General features: G+C 40.9%; 1 protein-coding gene across 1 annotated transcript in view; it reads left to right on the top strand.

Moving 5' to 3' along the window:
* Positions 1-22,342, top strand: part of ACVR2A (activin A receptor type 2A) — a 65,538-nt gene that overhangs the window by 19,490 nt on the left and 23,706 nt on the right. Inside the window, exons 2-4 of the mRNA XM_084264988.1 lie at positions 17,735-17,942; positions 20,481-20,590; positions 21,956-22,110. Of these exons, the coding sequence (XP_084121114.1) occupies positions 17,735-17,942; positions 20,481-20,590; positions 21,956-22,110 (473 nt within the window). The remainder of the gene's footprint in view (positions 1-17,734; positions 17,943-20,480; positions 20,591-21,955; positions 22,111-22,342) is intronic.

Below are 22,342 nucleotides of genomic sequence, written 5' to 3'. Positions count from 1 at the left end.
TAGTGTGGCACTTGGAGATTTACTCATCAACTTTAAGTCTTATTTTTTTTGTTGAAGTGTAGAGAGGCTTTTTAATGTAGGAACAGCACTCACGTTAAGGTTTGCACTGTGTTCTTGAATGAGAAGAGTAAGGTCAAAATGGTATCCTAAAGTGCCTTCAAAATTTTCAGGTCAATAAATGTCATTTTCTTAATTGTTACCTAAATTTAGAAGAGAAATTAACTTCTCATAGCACACGCAGTACTTTCACCTGAACATTTTTGTTTGTGCTGGTGTTTTCTCCTCTCCCAGGCATCCCTGATTCATCCACAGGGAAAAGCAGAATAGTTCCTGTACCTGTGAATTCACTTGTAGTGCAGAAAGTGCATCCATGGGATTCTGTTGGTGAGCTGTAGTTCTTTCACCTTCAGCTCCTCAGATGGAAGGGGCATGTCCTCCACCTTAGATGTTTGTAGGCTGAGAGTTTCCAAACAGCAGTTCCCAAAGCAGAGAGTTCACAGAGTGCTGGGGGAAGGAGCCAGAATGCCAGCCTTGGACTTGCCTGTGGCCAGGGGAGCAGGTAGCTCTCAGTTGCACAGGCTGGCTGGCTGGTAGCAGTGATGGGCTGTTGAGTAGAATTATTACCTAATATCCTTGAATGATAAATACTTTCCTCACTGAAAGAGTGAGCTTTTCCTTTTCAAAACCTTTCAAAGGTTAAAATGTTCTTCAGTTTTCTGGGGATGTTAGGATATTTTGCAGAGAGGTGTTTGCCATAGATAGAGAAGTCTCAAAACCCGTGCAGAAAATCCCTCTGTTAAACTGCATTTTTAGGGGGGTTAAATTAGCATTAGAGCAAAATAAGGACTTTAGATAGATAATTTTTTAAACAAATTGTAGGGAAATGAACTACAGAAATCCTGGGGAGCTTCACTGTGCTACTGCTCCTGCATGTGCAAGAAGAATAAAACATATTTACCATGTTCACTTCAATTAAATATTGACTGCTTCAGTGTGAGGTGATATTACTGTAGCATTGGTGAAATTATTGCTGTAGAATTACCATTTTGAAGATTTGACTTTAAAACTGAAGTTAACAAGTTATGAAGGAGTCAGAAAAGCCTTCAGGAATAATATTTTTATCTATAAAGCTTGTGTTACTGAGGGGGCTAAGAAATCTCAGTCAGATTTCCTGTGGGGTATGGGCTTGCTAAAAACATTGTGAGCTTGGTACAGAAGTTACCTGTTGCAGTTCTTTGTTCTTAGGGGTTTAAATTGTTGTAAATTTTCACAGCTGTTGCCCTGGGTTTAGAAGTTGATGGGGTTTTTTGATGGGTGTTGTCTCTCCCCAGGCTCTTGTTGAAAGGTAGATGATACAAAAACTTTGGCAGAAGGAAAAACTTTAATGCAAGACAGTTCTAATTAAAAAAATTAAATTATTTCTAATTAGTATGCTTATAATTTTTATAAGTGAGAACTGACCAGAATAAACAAATATACACAAGGTACAGATTATTTTTTGTATTAAAGGGTAAGTAATATTCTATAGGTATATATGCACCACCTCTCCAATTTTTAATTTCCCTTAACATTACCTTGCTCCTATAATTTTTAATAGAAAAAAATAAAAAAGTACCTGGTTATTTATATTCTCATGTAATTTCCCAAACTTCATTGAAGAAAATTGTGTATAGAAAATATCTTACATTTTATTACTGCCTGCTGAGTTATAGTCTTAAATGCAGAAGAGCAAATCAGAACTTAATTGAATATTTAAAGAATTCCCATTTTGTGCCAGCAGTGCAAAACTACATCTGCTGCTGTTCTTAGGTTGCCTTACCAGAGCTTTCTTCTGTCCATAACGTCCCCAAATCCTTTATCCAGGGAACCATGAAAGTTCTTTTCAAATTACAGTAGTGTATTTCAAAGTCAGTGTAATATCTTTGTAATCAGTGATAAATATCTCATTTTACCCATAATTAAAAATGCTTGTCATATGTAAGCATATGATTTCTAAGTAAAAGTTGTTTCTGCTTGCTTAGAAGGTGATAAGATTGTAGACTAAATGTGATTAATGTGCTTTGCAGATGTTGCTTTATATACTTTCAGAAGTAAAGCAGTCTAGACTGTCTGTCTGCATTCTCCTACAGCTTTGATCTTGATTAAAACTGGTTATATTACATTTATCATCTTCCTTTCTTGAATGCCAGGAAGTATCTAACTGGTTTTTGTATGTATATATGTTTATGTAGAAAGATACTTCTTTGAGTACTGTAAAATTACCCATTTGGATTGGTTCAGCAAGCAGGAAAAAATGAGTATTTTGTATGTTAGAAATGTTAAAACTCTTATTTGGGCTATTTCAGATACAGCTGATATTCACAACGTTAGTTAAATTCATAGGGAGGGACTGGGGTTCACATGCAGTGGGTGGTTTTCCCTCTTGTTGGATTCACATCTGAAGACAGGTGGTGGCTTCTTTGATCTTCTTGTTGCAGTTATCTGATATTAGTGATCTGTTAATACCCATTTCATTTTACTGAACTAAGATTTCCCTTCCTGAACACCACCCTTGGAACCTTGTGTGATTGAGCTGGACTGCTTCAAGATACGAAAAAGGGTTGAAAAGCAGAGATGTGTAGAATACCTGAATAGAATGAGGTTTATCAGGGACAGGGATGTGCCCAGCACATGGCAGAGCAAAAGATGAAAGCTTAGAGCTTCACAAATCCTAGAATCCTAGGCTGATGTGGGTGGGAAGGCCCTTAGAACCCTCCCTGCCATGGGCAGGGACATCCCTCCCAGCCCAGGGTGCCCAGAGCCCCATCCAACCTGGCCTTGAGCCCTGCCAGGGATCCAGGGGCAGCCCCAGCTTCTCTGGGCACCCTGTGCCCCCTCCCCAGGGTTTCTGCCTCCCAGCCCCTCTCCACCTGCCTCTTGCAGCTGAAGGCCGTTCCCCTGGGCCTGGCCCTCCCGGCCCTTGCCACCAGCCCCTCTCTAGCTCTCCTGGAGGGATGGGAAGGGGCTCAGAGCTCTCCCCAGAAGCAGCCTTCTCTTCTCCAGGCTGAGCCAGCCCAGCTCTCCCAGCCTGGCTCCAGAGCAGAGGGGCTCCAGCCCTCACATCATCCCCGTGGCCTCCTCTGGACTCGCTCCAGCAGCTCTATGTCCTCCTTATCCTGGGGACCCCAGAGTTGGATGCAGTGATCCTTGCTTTGGTCTTAAATCTTTCACTTCTTTGGGAGATGATCAGTTCCCCACTTGTGCACACAAAATACAACTGGAATGATTTTTCTGGAGTTGGAATAATCAGATTTTCTGTTCCTTTGCTTATTTATCAATTGAAGATTGTGCAAGACTGATTAGAGGACTTGATATATTTTGTGGGGAAATTTTAAGTCAAGGGAATCCTTTTAATACTAACAAACTCTCTGCTGGTCAGTCAGTAAAACATTTTGGGTAGTTCCATTGAATATTAAAGTAGATGGGGTTTATTTTCTATGATAACTTCTGTTGCTGCCGCCACCGAGTGCTTTGTGTAAGTCTGTTGGGTAGAGTTGTTTGTGAAGTGTTTGTAGCTTCTAGACCACAGCAGTGTCTCAAATCCAAGTTTGGGAACATGGTTCTATGTACTCATCAAGTATACAAAATGGATGGAGATGTAATTAGATGGTAAGTTAAATAATACTTAGTTGTCATAAAACACTTGTAAATCCATTATAAGAGGCAGTATTGCACATTGCTCTGTACTTTGCCATTATTACTTCTTTTCCAAGCTGTAGCTATAGAACACTAAAACTCTTCTGGTTCTACAGTTTCTTGTGCAATAACCTTTTTTTTTCTTTATTTGTTTAAAATTTTGTAGCAAAATTTAATATTTTTTTAATATTAGGACATGATTGTCATTATGGAGATCTCTTAATTCTCCCTGAATGTTGACATAGCTATCAGAGGAAAATTAATTAAAATATTTGAATACAAGTCTCACACAGCAAATCTGGATTCCCCCTGTTTTAAAAGCATTACCATGTGTGTAATTGGTGCACTGGCTGAACCGGAGTTGCTGTTCTACATGTAGATACTTGAGAACTGTGTAGGGTTCTCTTACATAGACCTGGGCTTCCTAAGAGCAACTTCTTTAAAGGAATTCTAGTAAATTATCTTAGGACTTTGAATTACCATAGGGAAAATTTTCACTGTGTTTTGTAGCAAATGGATTTTTAAGGCTTTCTGGCAAAGTTTAACGGAGCAAAACTGGCTTAATTGAATATTGCATGGGAATTTTTTCACTTTTTTCATTCAAACTCCTTTAAGTAGCTTAGGATTATTGCACTGTGCTATACAATCAGGTTACATAGTACCAAAATTCAGCTTGGTCATGTGTTATTGAAGATACGATTGCCTACAAACAAAAAAACCTGCAGTAGCTGTGTGTTTTTAGCATGGTTTTGAATGATTTTCAAACCTACAGTGAAGCACGGTCCTTCAGTTTCACTAAGCATATGTTCCTAGCTCTTTAATGAGAATTTAATTTGAATTAATTGTTAAATGTTTGGACACTTAAAGCCTTTAAAACATGCATTCAGTATCTTTAGAGATAATTTCAGCAATAATTTTGAGCTTCTGAAAGATATTTTGTGCTTTTTAAGTGAGACATTGCAGATTGACATCAGATTTTTCTTATACATAATTACAAATAAAAATATTTTGCTCTTTTCCTTAGTGGATTTTTTATTTTATACTGGTATATTTATATGTATATGCATATGTGTATATACATATATGTATAATCTTCCAAATATTTTTGTGTATTTCAGGGAATAAGGAGATGACTTATTGCTACTCACTTTTAATAGGGCAGAAGAGGGGTGATTCCATACCGTTCTTCTAAATTTTCCAGCTTATAGGTTAAATTACAGCAATTCAGAAGCATTTTTCTGCTGGAAGAATAACAGCAATTTTCATCTACTTCAGAATTTCTTTGGAGAAGACTTTCTGGAGAGGTTAATACTTCTTATTGCCACGGTGAGGGCAGACCATGAGCATATGCATAGTTGCCTTTCTGTACACAAGGAAATGTTGTAGTGTTTATTTGGGGTTAGCTTGTGTGTCACTGAGCTCTGACAGGATTTTCAGATGTCTGCTTGCCTTGCTTCATACCACACATCAAAACACCTTAGAAAAGGTGCTTTTTTTTCCCCTAAGAAAAACACTGCACCCAAAAATGTAGACTTTGAGTGCTTTTAGGCAGGTCAGAGAAAGAAAAGCCACAGTCTTGGGTTACTTTTGTATTGATTTGACTCTCAAGTTGGATCAGTGCTGATTTATTGAAGGCAGCTGTTGCAGCAGTTGCTGCTATTGGTTTGATGACAAGAAATGTGCTGGTTGTCCAAAGTGTAGCATATTCTGAAGTCACTACTACAGAGTCACGCTCTAGAGCACCATTAAGAATTTCTTGAAAATACTTTTAAACTGTTCCTATTTCTAGTCACTTATTCATAGACCTTTGACAACAAATCCAAAATGAGTGATGTTTATAGTATCCAGACTTTAATTAAACTCCTTTTAGGTTTGAAATAGGTTGAAATTTTTAGGTATTGAAATCCTCTCTGGATTTTTTGTCTTCTAGCTGTCAATCTTCCTTGTCTGGGTACAGTTAGTAATTGCATCCAAAAAATGACCAGTGGATAGCAAAATCTGATTCATGGGAATCCATATGCATTTCAAAAGGTGGATCAGAAGCATGGGGTAATAATTGAGGTACATTAGGAAGTGGCTTTGTGGTTCCAGTGCTATTTTCATTTCATTGTAAATCTTAAATACTTGAATTTTTTAGCAGTTTACCAGTCACTTCTATCAGGATTTAGTCTACATAAAAACTGCCATAATAATATATCTAGGGAAATTCTGTTAGTGCTTGCTTCCTGAGAGAAAGCTTACTTTGTGTAGTATCTTCAGAGCATAGGAAATGGGTAATAGGAGCTATTTAAACTGTAAGCAGTGCCTGGGGTGAAAATGTTTACTCCGTGGAGGCTCCACGACAGAGTTGGACTCTGAATTTCCCTGTTCTTCTCTAGAAAATAAGTCTAGAATTAGGTGCTTCTAACAAAATAGTCTTGGTTCTTGTCTCTTCCATCCTCTTCATTGAAGGCGAGTGGTGTGGTTAACACAAGTTGTGCTGCAGTTGGGGTTTTGTGTAGCTGGAGCTGCCTTGGTGTTGCTGTGTTTGGAGCTTGAGAACAGCGAGCGTCGATGCAGGAGCTTGAAAGCAAAGAGAGTATGTGCTTGCCATGTCAACAGTGTTCTTGTCCATAAAAATATGAGTAGTTTCAAGCTACACAAATGGGAATTTTTACATAATCTTCAGATTTACAGTCTGATAAAGCCAGCGAAATGAGGCAGCCTGAGAGGGGACAAGTAGAGAATCCATTTCAAGTGACAGCCAGTTTAGCTAGATGGAGAGAGGCAGTTCTTCTGAATTCTTTAGTATAATCAATACTGATTTCAGAACATCAAGACACAAATTCTAAAGTACTTCCAATGTAGAAAAGGTTTGGAACTTGATGCAGATAGGACTGGGCAGAGGGAGTGGAATTAAACAGATCCAGCAAAGTTTGAGGTTATGCAGAGGTTTTTTTTTGCTTTAGGAAGAGGGTTCAGCAGTGGAAAACATATTAGCATTTTTATGATGATAGGTATTTACTCAGATGTGTAATGCTGCAGCCTGACATTTATTTAAGTTTAGTGGCTGAAGGAAGGAATTACTTCCACTCATTTGTGCCAGTTCAGCTGTTTGTGAGGCTGCACAGCAGAGCCTGCTCTTCTGATCACACTACAACTCAGAAATGTATTTCCAACTCTGGGCTTATATCACAACAGATACCGTGAGCTACTAATGTGATTTGGCTGTGATGCATGCGATCCTAAAACGCTTCTGAAGGAGTATTTCCTAGTGAACAGAACCACTATTGATATCAGACAAGTCTTTGGAGATGTCTGGAGTACTAACTGTAGTTCTGCTCAACGTGTGTAAGACAGAGGAGTGTAGTGAAAAGGGGAATTAAAGTACAAAAAACCCCTGGATCATTGACTGTGTGGAATCAAGACTGAAGTTAAACTCTATGATTCTCCCTAAAGATGTTGGAGAGTTAAAATAAGGGAGGGGTAAAGCCTTCTTTCCACCTCAGTTAAACAGGTGAACCTTTAAAGGTGTGGGTTTTCCCCCACCATGTTACTCTGTTTGCCTGTACAGCCCAGGTAATCCCTCTGTCTGTTTACACAAATCTGGAACCTGTCTTTCCTACTGTTTAGCTGCCATCTGGCCAAGGGCAGCTGTAGCTTGTCTGGATCTGCTGGTCAGTGTGTGTGTGTACTCACCAGCCAGCCACCTTGCTGCTGCCAGTCAGCCCTGGCTCAGCCAGGCCAGGCAAACAGCTTAGTGGGTTACACACTTTCTGAGCCAGGCTTAAGCAGAAGAATACAGCTGATGCTTTTATAAAAGAAAAAAAACCACCAGAAACCTGTGAAAATTGGTTATAGGTGTGTTTATGCTGGGCTCTTGGTTGTAACCACAGAAAAAAAGTGAAGTATAGTGATGGCAGAAGAATTCTAGTTAAAATAAGAAGCTTCATCAGCATATGAGGGACAACTGAGTGATGTTTTGCTTGCAGTACACAGAGTGGGGGCACAACACCCACAGAGAGACTCGTCTGAGATCTGAGTTTTAAGACAGAATCACACTGGTCGTCTTGTCTTTTGAATCGTTACATAAGGTCCTGAAAGACAGAAGACAGAAGTGGGGATAGTGTGCCTCACACAGATTAAAAAAATCAAAGGTGAAGTTGGATGCTGGCCTCATAGGTGTCTGGACTGGTTGTGTTTGGCTTGGTGTGTGGCTCTGTTTTCTCTGCAGTAGAACTGTTCAAAATGTCCATTGAACTGGACTGATTTGGGAGGTGGAAGGGACAGTGTTGTTTTGTAATTAGCCTGACTTAGCTCTTCTGTGCACGTTTTTTGAGGGCTCAGGAGGGATTCTCCTTGTTGGGTAGAGGAGATGTTCCTTGTTTCTTGTTGCTCGTGCTGGTGAGATGTTGGTGCTGATTGTATTCAATGGGATTCAGGAAGATGCTTGAAATAAACACTACAGGAAGAGAGCTGGAGAACATTTAATTTACTGAACTTGTCTGTCTAAATCAAATAAGGAAGTTTTCAAGACAAATAGAATTCCCTTGAAGCTTTTTTATGGTTTTTGATAAGTGATGAATACGTTAGTTTCCCATCTCCACGAGGCTGCAGGAATTTCAAACTCACGTAAGAAAGTTCTTAAAAATATTTCATAGTTCACACTTGGGTAGTTCTTAGAAAGTTTCGTAGCTCTGAGAAGAACTTCTAGAAATACCAACCCTGTGAAAGGATCCTTTTGTTCAGAAATACCACGGAGATTCACAGCTGGGTGTTGCTGAGGTATTGTTCTGACCAAGGTGTGAAGCAGAATAAAGCCCTTGGGTGTTGGCAAGTAGAGACAGGATGCCATGGGTGAGAAGTCCCCATTCTTTTACAGCCATCTGCAGGCTGGTTCCTTTGTGCTCTACAGAGAGTTTAGATTGTCCCCTGCAATCTACAAAAATTTATATGTTGTCAAAATATCAGTTATTTTATGATAAAACTTCGCTTCATAGTTAGAATTCTCTGTGGGCCCCTATTTTATCTTTGGAAAATCTAGTGTGAGCGAGAAGGGTATAAAGAAAAAGTCAACTGTTACTTCCAGGGCTGCCCTCTGCATGAGAGGAATGCTGGATTAAAGGCTTTGAATGGATGTGCAGACCCTTGCAATGGAAGGAGCCTACGCTGAGACCTGGCCTGGCCTGGTGTGCTGGCAGTGAAGCACTGCAGGATTCTCCCTGTGCTGGGACTCTCAACTCAGCTGAACAGCCATGACAAGTATCTGAGATCACTGCTGGGAAACTCACTGTCAGGCCTCAAAATAGAAATTCTCCTGGTTGCCACCACCAGCATGATAGTCATCCTTCAAAATGATTCATATCTTCCTCATCTGGCTTTGATATCCTTAGGTGGTTTATTTAGGCTTTAGTCTGGGAGTGTGCTTACCAGGTAAAGTGTCTTACTGGTTTTTAACAGCATTCTGAGAGCCTGTGTGGAAATGGTGTTAGTGGCACATGTGCAGTGGGAAAGCTTCCCTAGATACTTCAGGAGCAGCTGCCTTACCTGAGCTTCATCCAGAGACAGTTGCAGATGGTAACACCTGGGTGGTCAGGGTACAGCATAACATTACAACCTCCATGCTGTGTTGAGGACCAGTATCCCTGAGGGGGTTAGTGGTGGGAAGGCAGTCATTAAGACAAGCATTGGCCCTTTCATCTGTGCCATGTTCCTTTTTCTCACTTCCCCTTACATCTTGGCTGACTTGAAACAGCTTTTCCTTTGAGATCTACTAGTGTGATTATTTTCTATAGTGATTGATTTGTTGTTGTTTATGGGTTTGGGGGGTTCGTGCTGGGGAGAGGAGGGTAATCCTAATTGGAAACTCTGTATTTCCAACATTAGTGCCTATTTGGCCCTGGTCTGGATTTTTTTTTTTAGCCCCTGAATCTTGAAGAATTTAAACTTTGCTGATAGTGAGCCCTGTGTTCCTTGTTGTGGTAGATGTTTATCATCTTGTAATACCTTCTTTGTCGTGTTGGGGAAGGGATGTGTGACCAGTACTGTCTATAAGAGCTAGCAGGCTGTGTGAGGTGAGTGCAGTCCCAAGGCTGTGCTTCGAAAACCAAACAATTTACAGGCTCTTTCAAGCTTTTTTCCCCCCCCTTCCAAATCATTAGACAGTAGATGAGAGTTTTTCTGGTTTGTGCTGCTCACACCTTGCAGTGACAGGAATGGCATGTTTGAACTTGAAAACATCAGCCCTGTGTTTTAGTGTGTTCCCTTGAAGTCAAGAAGTGTGAAAAATAGCACTTAACTTGAAATTTCTAGAGATTCCCAGAGGATGACAGTCTGTATTTAAGCTGATAGGGTAGCCAGCTGATGCTATAGATACCAGTTGTGCCATTAACTTAATTTCTACCTAAAGAACAGAGATGCCACCTGACCCTTTTTCTCCTTTTCTGCACGTGCTTTGCTCTGAAAAGATTTTGCAAAGCTTGTACACCAGAGGCTTGGGGTTTTTTCCACTTCCTTAAATCCAGTTCTAAGATACTTGGAAGGACAAGGCAGAAAATGGAACTTCTCTACAAAATCCTAATGGATTTTATTAATTTCTTCTAACAATGAGGCAAACCTGGGGAGAGACTGCAGAGAGGAACACCTCTTGCAAAAGTAATTTCAGCTTCTTTTTTCCTTCAGCGAAATGTAGATGCTGCTTTTATACCTCCTGCAGTGGCCTCTGAGGGGTCCACGTGTCATGATAACCACCTTAATCCCATCTTCTTCAGTCACTGAGATGGAGATGAGATGTTACTTTGGATGGTACCGTGGAGTTTCATAGACCGGTCTGGGTTGGAAGGGACCCCAAGGAGCACAGAGCTCCAACCCCCTGCCACAGCCAGGGACACCAACCTCCAGGCCTGGAGCTACACAAGGTTCCCCAGGGCCCCAGCCAACCTGGCCTTGAACACCCCCAGGGATGGGGCACCCACCCCCTCTCTGGGCAGCCTGTTCTAGCACCTCACCTTTAGTTTCTTAATCTAAAAATGGAACTAAGAGGTTCCTCACCTTGCGTCTTTTCCTTGAATTGTGGCTTCACCCTTGAAAGGTGCCACCACTGCTTGTAGAATCCCAGGTTTCTGAATTCTGGAGCTCTTTGTTTAAATGGATAACAAGTTTAACAGCCTCTCCTAAATATTCTTCTGGAGAAAGCATCAGAGTTCACAGTTTTTGAGAGGCACAAGTTTCCTCAATGTGGCTGATTACTGAAGCTTGAACCGTGAAAGGTCAAGTGGCTGCTTTTGCATAGAGATTCACAGGCAGAGAGTTTCTTGGATGTTCAGCATGTTTTACAGATTCCAAAATCCCAGTTCTTTCATTTGATTGTATCTCATTTTGTAGGGCAGGTCATGTGTGGGTAGAAATTTGTAGTCTGAAGGTGGTGTTTCTGTTCAAAGAAATTGGGTAAGTTACATGATACCTGAGTGTGCCAGATCCCTTCTACTGGAACTACATTATTGCAGTGCCTGCAGGTATTGAGAAGAAATTAACTGAAAAAATGAAGTGTTGATGAGATGAAGAGTGTCAGAGTGGTTTGGCCCATCTTGCACCCTGAAGAGAAGCCGTGTAGAGAGTTCTTCAAGTACCTGTGATTTTTGTAGCTCACCTCAGATAGACTAAAGCACTGTGCACTGGCCAATTAATGTCAGGAAAAAAGCTAATGAGTGCTCTGATTCCACCTTCCATTGCCAGAGCACCAGCCTTTGCAGCTGTGACAAGCAGAGGCATCAGATACCATGCATGCTCTCTGGTCTGTTGTTTCCAAAGTAAAACATGGATTGCCTGATCCTGTTCTGGAAGCTCTCTTGGATCCAGGAGCGATACCTGGCAGGTTTTGAGTTGCTGAACTTCAGAAGCAGGTGAATAGTTTGATACATTGTGCTAAGTACCATCTGTATTAACACTCTATATATTGTTTTTCATAAAAACAAGATGGATATATAGATACAGATGTGTGTAAGATAACAAGTGTTTATTGCAGCTGAATTTTTAGAAAATTGTCTTCTCTGCTGATACCTGTAAATCCAGAAGACACAGTTCTAATTTTCTAGCAGATTCCTTGCAAGGATTTTTTTAACAGTATAATAGTAGTGATATCATTCTTCTTTCATTGATATTTGGTTTATTCCCCCCTCCTTTCTCAGTTGTATTTTAGGTGACATCATCCTCCATAGTTCCCACTACATTTAGGAGCCTGTGCTTTAAGATTTAGTGTAGTGTCATTAGGCAGAAGATGCTTCAGTTTCTGGTTCTTCCTCTGGAAAGCTCTTCTTCAGAAGTGTTCCTCTCAGCTGGAGAGTTTTGCATTTCCAGGGTACCCTCATCCTTACAAGTTCTCCATTTTGGCTGGGTGTGAACTGCAAAAAAAAAATTAGGAATGTTTTTGAGGTATATGATGAGATATCTAAAGAAATACAGCTTTCCTGATATTCATCCCTATCACACTAGAATCCTGGAGAATTCAAGTTTAATACAGCTATTGTGATACAAAAAGCTGCCCTAAAACTTCCAAGTTCACTGTAGGGCTCATGTTGAGTTACAAACTCTTTTTTTTTTTATTTTTAAATTTTATTTTAGGGAAAGAAATTAGCCTTTTAGACCATCAGGTCCATTTTTAAATATTTAAGATTAATCTTTCAGCCTCTTAAAAAGATCCTTAGTCTTGCAGACTTCTACACAGAGGTGCAGCACGTTGGTGGCATTTCACCATTCCTCCCCAATGGCTTTTCCATTAATTGCAGTGCAGCCTTGGAGGAACATGCTGAAAAGGAGAACGATAATGAGAAATTATGGTCTGGAAAGATATCCATCTTCTGTATAAGGCAGTGTGACAGCACTTCAGGTGATTTGTTACTTTATTGTCTTGTTTATCTTTTTCCTGGTTCTTGCATTGCCCAAGTTAATTGCTGTTGCATTTGGATTTAATGAATGTACTTTGGCACAGTCTATATATGAAGTACAGTCCTTATTTGACCTGCAAGCATTGAGAACAGTGATAATAGGATTAATACTCATCTAAAGATCAACAAAATATGTTTTGGGACCTATTGGTATGAATCAAGAGGACAGAATAGGTCCTTTCTGTTGTAACTCAGTTTGCTTCATTAGGTTGAAAATAACCTCTTTATTTTTCCTTTGAGAAACATTCCCCTGGGTGTTATCAGAAAAAAATAGAGAATGATAAAAGCCTGTTTCCTGCTTGTGGCAACATCAAAGCTGGGCTTTTTTAGTGTATCTTTGTAGTCTGTTCTTAGATATATTTGTGGATCTAGAAAGTGTATATGAGATCACTGTGGAAACAACTTGAGTAGGAGATAATGGACAAGTACTTGGAAAAGATATCTGTAAAGTAACTGAAGGGGTTTTTTTCCTGATGCCATTTCTATTTCTGCTACGTTTTCTGGCCTTTTCTGTTCCCCTACAACTGGGATCTTTCAGCAGAACAGGGTGGTTCTGTTGGAGGTAACTCACAGGGTCTGGTCCCTGTGGGGCTTCAGGCCATTCTGCTCACCTAGTTCAACCTAATCAACTGCTCCCTCCCTTAGCTGCTTCTGGATCTCAGTGCTCTGAATGTGTTCAGATTCATTTCAGACTTAAAACTCCTGAAGTAACCTTTCTACTACAAGTATGGGTAGTTGCCAGACTAAGCATGACACTTTCATTCTTTAACATACTAGGTTTTCCAGGAAACAGCAAAAAATAAAGCCCTCTTCCATCATATTCCTGCATATAAATCCTTGCCCCTGCAGTCATTAGTGCTTGTCATAGAATCAAGTTCGAGTACAGCATCATGGATGTGTCTGGGTGGGGGTGCAGCCATGAAACACAGATGTGATTACTCCTTCTGGACTTCAGTGTTGCCATCTACATTTTAAATAGATTAGATTGAAAAGAAGTCTGTAGTTCTGTCTAGTGCTGGAAGACAAGCAGAAATAAGTTTGAAACTTTCTTTTTAGTTCCCTTCTAGTTAAGGATGTGCTAAGTGCACGTTGGGAGTGCCCCTCAGAGCAATCTACATACTTGGATTGGCTTTCAGAAGACTTGGGGGGGGTTCCACACCCATATTTTAGGTCTTGACACCATCAAACCAGACTTTCTAGCCTTTTCACCAGTTTTCATGACTTCACCTTAAACATTTTGCTAGATTTCATAACTGGCAAGGAATCCCAGATTTATTTTCCCTTTGACTGGAAGCCTTTGTGGCTTTACATGGTGTCACCAGCCAGGTCTTCTGCAAGAGCAGTGTGTGTGTTGTGGGGTGTGTCCTCTGTTTTGAAGCCCTCTCAGGAAATGAGGGAGATGATGATAATGTTTCAGATGTTTTAAGAATGCCAAGAAACAATTCCTGCAGTACAGAGCACTACCACTGCTCAGTTTGAGGTTACTAAATAAAGCCAGGTGATAAACTCCTAGAAGCAGTATCTCTCTTTTCCCCCTCTGAGTGTGATGCAGTGGTGTCTGTAATAGACAATTCTTATTTCATTCAGTATCTTTTTCCAGTAATCCCTTCCTAAATTAGCTGTGTGAGTATAGTCCTCCTTACTAACTATGCATAGATTTCATTGTGTGCCCCTATTTAATCAAAAAAACTGGCCAGATTTTTTTTCCCCAGCTATTTTTCTGCTTGAAAAAATGGTAGCCAGTCCTTCAGATTCCTCCTAAGGTGAGGTTTCCCAGACAGCACATGTGGGCTCTAATAAACCAGCTTTCTGTACTGCTGGCAGTTCCAGTGGATTCTGTCTTAGCAGCAGTTCACAAGTTCACTGGCAAATGTTGGTTTCCTTCTCTTACCGCAGCTGTTGTGGATGAACACAAATGTACAGTGATGCAGCACCACACTAACTGCAATATGATAACAGCACACACTAAATGTGATCTGTCCTAACAGGCTGAAGTTAAAACTCTAATATCTATTTGAATTTTCTTTGCTTTTTCAACGTGTTTTCCTCTCAGACTTTCAGTTTGGTCCACAGCATACTGCTGGTGCTTTGCTGATGCCTTCTTTCAACAGCAGCCTTTTGCCTTCTGAGATTCACTAAGAGATTTCCTGAGGACCTGACAACTTTGTATGAAAGCAATTTGTCACCACTCAAAATGGGTACAGGAGTTTCATTGTAGACATACTATGCCTAAACTGGGACCTAAATAAATTTGCTTTTGTTCTACGTGCCAGCTGCCCTTCTCCTCTCAGAGCTGGATTCCTGTGGAGGGGGTGGCAGAGCTGGTTCTCTAAGCAGATGCTTCCTTTGTGCTGGGGGCTCAGGGCTGCTCTCTTTGTGTTGTTCCCCTTCTCTTCTTCCCTTGCTTCCACCATGTTCCCATTTTTCTACTTTGAAAGATTGTTCTGGTGTGTCCATATATTGGTTTGGTCGGCCCAGACCTATTGCAAATGTCAGCTTAGCTGCTAGAGAAGCTGTTATGGTTGGATGCTTCAGTTGGATCCAAAGTCACTAGAGCAGGAGTGGGATTGCTGGCCAGTTGGGTAGTTTGAATTGATTTAGAGCATTAATGAGTAAGAAATCCTGACTACAGAGGAGATGTGTATAAGGAGAATACTCACACAAAGTTAATTGTACTCTAGTTTCAGAATTTTACCAGATTCAGCCTGTCTGTGGTCCTTCAAAGCTAGGCTTGGCAGCAGAGGAAAAGGAATGGCACGTATGAGAGAAATCCAGGACTTCTGCTTTATTGCACTGACAGAACCAAATTGTTCAATCTGTTGCCTCATCTGTTTCTTGCCATAGCTGGGAGTTGTAAAGGTCAGGCCATCGCAGCACAAAGAATATAATAGTTAACATGCTGCATCTCACAGTGTTACCAGCTGGCTAGTGCATTTCTCCCATTGAACATCCAGGCTCTTTCCCAAAAATCCCACGTAGGCAGCATCCTCTGCCTATTTTGGGAACGTGTCAAAGTCAAAAGTTTCTGAAGGTGGGAACAGGGGGATGCCCAGCGTGGTCAGCACTGTGCTCCACTCTGGTGTCCTGCACTGTGCTTCAAGAGGGGCAAAGACATTTTTGGTTTGAAAATAATTCTCATCACCCCAAGAAGTGATAATTTTTGGATCTCTGTACAGTCGGGTCTGTTCTTTGAGGAAAAACACCTTAACTGTCAGTTGTGTGGGTGTGAGGAGCTGTTATGTGATGGAAGCCTGTACCAGTCACCCCGACCCCCACCTCCTACCAGTGCCTGAGTGACAAAGATTTCATCCCACAGAAGAAGTCAGGGTTATACCTCGTCTGCTTGTGTAGCAGAATCACAGGATCACAGGGGTTGGAAGGGGCCTCCAGAGCCCATGGGGTCCAACCCCCTGCCCAAGCAGGGTCCCTAGGACAGGGCACACAGGGCGGTGTCCAGACGGGGCTGGAATCTCTCCAGAGAAGGAGACTCCACACCCCCTGGGCAGCCTGTCCCAGGGCTCCCTCACCCTCACTGGGAAGAAGTTCTTCCCCACACTGGGGGGGAACTCCCTGTGCTCCAACTTGAGCCCATGGCCCCTTGTCCTGTCCCCACAGACACTGAGCAGAGGCTGCCCATTCCCCCTGCATCCCATACTTAAGAAGTATGGGTATGGCTACAAGGCAGTAGCCATCAAAATCATTGTGACTGTGTGGGAATAACTGAGGTAATGAGTGATACAAATAATTTCTATGAAGCTGCTGTGTCAGACCTTTTGGATTTAAATGTGATCTTTAGTGTGATGTGTAATTTAACTGTCTCTCTTGAAAATATCAGATGGGTGCACAGGCAAAGGGAACGTGCTTTGTCATCTCTCTGACCCTTCCTTAATTTTGGAGTCCTCTGACTCTTGAGCTCTTCTTTCTCCCCCTCTCTTTCTCCATGGCTTTGATACATGTTAAATGATGAAGATTAATGACATGCTCTTGGCAGTATTTGGCAAGATAAAAGCAGGAGTAAAAGCCAGTTATTAGCTCCCTTCCAGTAAGTTCTTAACAGTTCTGAATCCTCACAACCCCTTTACCTTCGCGGAAACCAGACTTGTACTTCATACCACATTAAAACTATCAACTTAGCTCCACTTAGAGGTCTTAATATTTGCTGGGTTTTGCTGTAGGTTGTCAGTAGGCATTGATGAATCAATTATATTTGTTATTTAAAAGATACAGTTAGATTCAACAGTTGAGAAACTGGGGTAACAAAAACCCTGCCTGTTACCAGGATAGGCTGAGCCAGCCTGGGGAGCTGTTCTGGTCCACCAGCACGTTCAGTGCAGACTGGGTCAGTGCTCTGGCCTCTGAGCTTCACTTGGCCTTTATTGCCAGAAGCCTGCACATGAGCCATGGTGGGTGATCCTGCAGCATGGGAAGGGGAGATAATGCCCCAGGGCCTTCTGAGAGCCAGAACATTGGATTCCTGAGTTAGGACAGAGGACCACACCACAGAAACCCAGCACCGTGCTTGGAGAGGAGGGACAGTTGCCTCACAAGTATTGGTCTCAGTTCCAGTTGTTCACTGGGCGAATGAGAATGATTTAAAGATGCTCTTCTGGCGTAGTGTGTCTTATGCCTTAGTGCTTCGTGCTGAGCTGCATGGCGGGTGGAAGCCAGGGGAAAAGATGTTGATGCTTTAAAACTGAATTCATTAGCCGGGCTTAGGTTTCTTACTTGGCTTGAGGTTTCTGAGATGTGCTGACTGCTTTCATTTGGCACGTGCAACAAGGGAAGAGACAAAAAATGCCTTTGGTAAATTCTAAAATAAAACTTACTGTTTGGCTAATAATGTAATCAGATCTCTGCTGTTCAGTAGTTTAAAATTTCTCAGGGAAGTGTTGCAATTACCTGTTCAAGTGATCCCATTCGTTCTTTGACCTAAGAGAAGATGCTTGTTTTATGTTTCAACACTTACTTGGGATGCTTGTGAGCTTTAAATGTTTTATTTCTTTATTAAAACCAAAGAGGACCAGGGCTGTATTGATGCAAGAGGTATATGATAGTGTAACACACCCTGTTTTTGACTGTTCACCTGCCTCATCCTTCAGAACGCCATCTAATTGTGGTTTGCTTTTCACTCCTCACAGGTGCCATACTTGGCAGGTCAGAAACACAAGAGTGTATCTACTACAACGCTAATTGGGAAAAAGACAAAACCAATCGCAGCGGCATCGAGCCTTGTTATGGTGACAAAGATAAAAGGCGACACTGCTTCGCTACCTGGAAGAACATTTCTGGGTCCATTGAAATTGTGAAGCAAGGCTGCTGGCTGGATGACATCAATTGTTATGACAGGTGAGTGAGTTTTCCTATAAAATTCAAATTTTATTTGTAATTTTAAATTATTTTGCCTGGCCATAATTCATACCACCTCTGTTCTGCAAGCAGGACTTGAGGCAAATGATAATACAATAGACTATGAAGAGTTACCTACTTTTTATCTGTGTTCATGCATATCCATGTCCTATTTTTTATCACTTACCTGTAGTTAGGGACCCAACTTCATGAAAGTACTTTGTCTTATTTGCAGAACAGCAAGTTCTACCTTCTTTTATTTACTTACTATGCATTCAAAACCAGGTGTTTAATTTCTTCTTTTTTAGGCCATTCATAACAGGGTTTTTTAATGACTTTATTATTGCCAAACAATACAAAGAGAATTAGTGAAACCAGAATGCAAAATTCTTCATTCCCTTTAGAGATGGAAAGTCAGTGCAATGCGTCTGCTCTTCACTTAAATGTGGAAATATTTTGCTGCTTTATTAAAAGCTCACCTCAGTGGCAGCTCTGAGGGACACAGAATACTCTAAAATTTCAGCCTTTTTTTTTTTTTAATAACAGATGGTGTAGCAAGTACCCGTCAGCAGTAACAGCAGGGCTTGGGGTGTGTTAGATACTGCCTCAATAAAGGTCATGACTCTCTTAAGAAATGGTATTACAGTTCTTTCAGTTACTGCATGAAGTTTTATTTGACCAAAACAGTTATTGTTTGGAAAGGGAAAGAATTTGGAAAATACATGCTTAATAGATCTTCATTAAAATGTATTTAGAAATTCTCTTTTAGCCATATTTTTGAAATTTTTCCTTTTGTGTTTCTTATACATTGAATGAGTAGAAGAAATCATTACAGTCATTTCTACCAAATAAAGTTTCCCCACACACTAAGATGTTTTCCCCTTTAATGACAGTTTAAAGCTAAGTTGAACAGTAGTTCTGATTTATCTATTTCTCAGAGAATTAGCAAAGCATCTGCAAGTTTGCTTGCACAGCATGATTGAAATTTGGATATGCTGGAAGGCAAAGGACAATTTTAAAGAGATCTTATTTGTTGCTACTCATGTCTAGTAACTCTAAGTCATTAGATACATGATGGGAAAATACTTCCAGTGGGTTTTTTTTCTTGGGTTTGTTGGGGTTTTTTTTCAATCCATTCACAGTTGCAGCTTTGCAGAAAAAGTGGAGGTACAAATTCTGAATTAATGTTAAAATTTAAGGATGGAAATAGATTTTTTTTTTTCAGTTTGGAAATAGTAGTAAATTCTGTAGCATTGTTATCCCCCTAGTTGCACATGCATCTTTGGACAGTCTAAAAAACCAACTGGTTTCCCTTGAGTAAAGGGAAAAAAAATTGGAAGAAGAAATAAAATACAGGAAGGATGGTAAGGAAATAAATGAAAGCTGAGTAAAAGCTTGTCTGGCTCTAAGACCTTATTAACTGTAACTTGTCATAAGAGTGTGTGCTGCTGTGTTTGTCTGAAATACCCATTAAACAAAACCTTATCTTGGGGAGTGAAGCGTGGTTTACGAAACAGGGCGGTACAGTAGGATGAACTCCAAACAGCAGATTAGGAACATCAAAGAATAAATGTTTATGGAAGTCCCAGTACAGTGTAATTACAACAGCTGGCTCAGAAAAATAACCTACTTTTTGAAGAACCAAAACTTCTTTGACAATCTTCATCTGTGTTTCAAATCCTGAACTATTTTTGCAGGGTTTTCAAATTCTTCCACCTCTCAAGCTGTCTCTAGCACGACTCCTTCTTTTTTATCCCTGACTTAAATACGTTCAACTTGTTAATAGAGCTCCTTTCCTGCAGTTAAATCATCGAGTGAAATAAGTCCTGTCCTTCAGCATGACATAGCAGGGGAAACTGTAGAAATTTTATCTTTTTTTCTAAAACAAAACTGCAAATTTCCCCTTCCCAACCTGTGCAACCCTGCATTGTGAGTTCACAGTTAGAAAGTGGCCACTTGTCATTTGTTTGTCCTGTTTGAACCTAGATGGTGAGCTGTTCTTCACTATCTTTGTCAGCTTTCCAAATGCATCCTGGTGGTGGCTTTATTTAGCATTGTCTTAAAAATAGCAAAAATGTGCTGTTTCAGTTTTAATATTAATGATATCTCATTGAAATACCAAATATCTGCTTCTTTAGTTGTAACTCTTGTTTGGCTAGTGTGTTTTCCTTTGTGATTTATTGGAGTTCACTTTAAATCTTAAATCATAGACCGGTCTGGGTTGGAAGGGACCCCAAGGAGCACAGAGCTCCAACCCCCTGCCACAGGCAGGGACACCAACCTCCAGGCCTGGAGCAGCTACACAAGGTTGCCCAGGGCCCCAGCCAACCTGGCCTTGAACACCCCCAGGGATGTGGCACCCACCCCCTCTCTGGGCAGCCTGTTCCAGCCCCTCACCACTTTCTCTGGAAGGAATTTCACCCTAATACCTAATTTAAACCTTCCTTCCATATGAGTATGTTTTCTCTTGAGGAAAAAAAAAAAACCCCTACAAACCCAACATATTAATCTTACACTTCTCCTTATTATCTTTTCTAGGAATGATTGCATAGAGAAGAAAGACAGCCCTGAGGTGTTCTTCTGTTGCTGTGAAGGCAACATGTGTAATGAACGCTTTTTCTATTTTCCAGAGATGGAGGTCACCCAACGTGAGTTAATCTAACACATTCATGAAGGAACTGCCTAGCAGAACTCAGGAATATATTAAATATATAATACTGTGCATGTTCAGGAGATAGGACTTTTCAAAATGTTGGGGTTGGTTGTTCCTTCCCGAGGGTTTCTGATTCCTGGGTGCTCTGGTGTGTTCACATAAAGAGCCTAGAAAATTGACAGTTCCTTTTTTCAGGTTTGAAAGGTCTCTCCACTGGAAGTCCTTTAAGTTGTGAAAAGATACTTCAGCCCTTTTCTGAGGGTGAGAAGGAAGGATAACCTGAAATAATGGGCTGTTTTAAGATATGAGAGTTACCATCACATTTTAACCATCACATTTTAACCTTAATTGTATAGTGAAGCTTCTGTGTCTGTAAGTCATTGGGCTAAAAGCCCTATTGTCCTTCCGTGCACATCCCAGCCTATGAATACTCCTCCTCTTGAAAGAGCCCTCTCACATGTTCTTTAATCAGACCTTTGAGTTTCTCTGTGTATTGACACAGTAACCTTTAAAAAGGGGGAAAGAATTTTCTCCCAGGTTACAAAGAAAATGGGATAGCCAGACATAACAAATAATTGTTTTAAAAAACAATAGCTAAAAGATGATTTGATTATTCCTGCATCTCTTCTTCCACTCAAGAATCTAATCTTTGTTGGGAAACTGAATCATGTTAATAACTGAACTGAAAACAGCAAATGTCTTGTATACCAAATAGCCAGAGGAAGTTGTTTATGAAATTAAATAACATTTTCCATGAGATTAAAATAGCCTTTGTTGACCCAAAACATAGTCTTGTCATTTTTGTCAGTGATGCTGCTAAGGCAATAATTGACATTCTTCTTTGCTCTCCTGAAACCTCTTGTGCCCCAGGGGTCTGTGGCTGCCCCTGCACTAAGCTGCCTCAGCAGCAGGGCATCTCTGGAGCCTCCCTTGGGCTCTATGGAAGTGTCTTCAGCTGGGGAACTCTTCCAGCAGAAGAATATTTCTGGCCTGTTCCACTTCTTAGGAACATCTGACTGTATGCATACCAAAGACTGAACCCTGTATTGATTGAGTTTTCACTAATTAGGTGATAGCATTCTTGTGGTCCTTTAAAAACACATGCCATAGGTAGGTGAGCTGAGAAGGGCAAGAAAGTCAAGTGTGTAAACGTGGGGATCTGGGTTATTTCTGTTCTTCCCAAAATGCAGCCCTTTAAAATATGTGTGTCTCTACCTTAGAGTGCACTATTTAATCAAGCTTTGGTAGCCTTGTTGTGCTAATGGCAGGAATTTTGATGAAATGGGGGTGATAGGCATTTCAGGCACTGGATGATAATTGTTTCTTAAAAACTATATTGTCTGTTTTTCCTCCCCTACAGCAACTTCCAATCCTGTTACACCGAAGCCACCTCTGTTCAATACCTTGCTTTATTCATTGGTGCCTATCATGGGAATCGCAGTGATTGTGCTCTTCTCCTTCTGGATGTACAGACATCACAAGCTGGCCTATCCTCCAGTACTCGTCCCAACTCAAGTAAGTCATTACCTTGTGCTCTTGGTTTTCTGAATGGCAAAACCAGTTCCTGGGGAGGAGAGGAAGGGGTGGACATCTGTCATGTGGCTGAAGTCTCCTGCTGCTTTCTGGTTTAGAGGTGCTAGTGCTGTCCAGGTGCAAAAGCAGACAGTTAAGCTTTACTTACATAACCTATGAGCAGCTACTTAATGTTTTTACATACCTGTGTGTTCAGGAGGAGAAAAACTAAACT

This window comes from Gallinula chloropus, assembly GCF_964237585.1.
Source record: "Gallinula chloropus genome assembly, chromosome: 5".
NCBI classification, from domain to species: Eukaryota; Metazoa; Chordata; class Aves; order Gruiformes; family Rallidae; genus Gallinula; species Gallinula chloropus.
The sequence above is the reverse complement of the archived record's forward strand: the minus strand, read 5'-3'. Positions and strand labels throughout refer to the sequence as shown.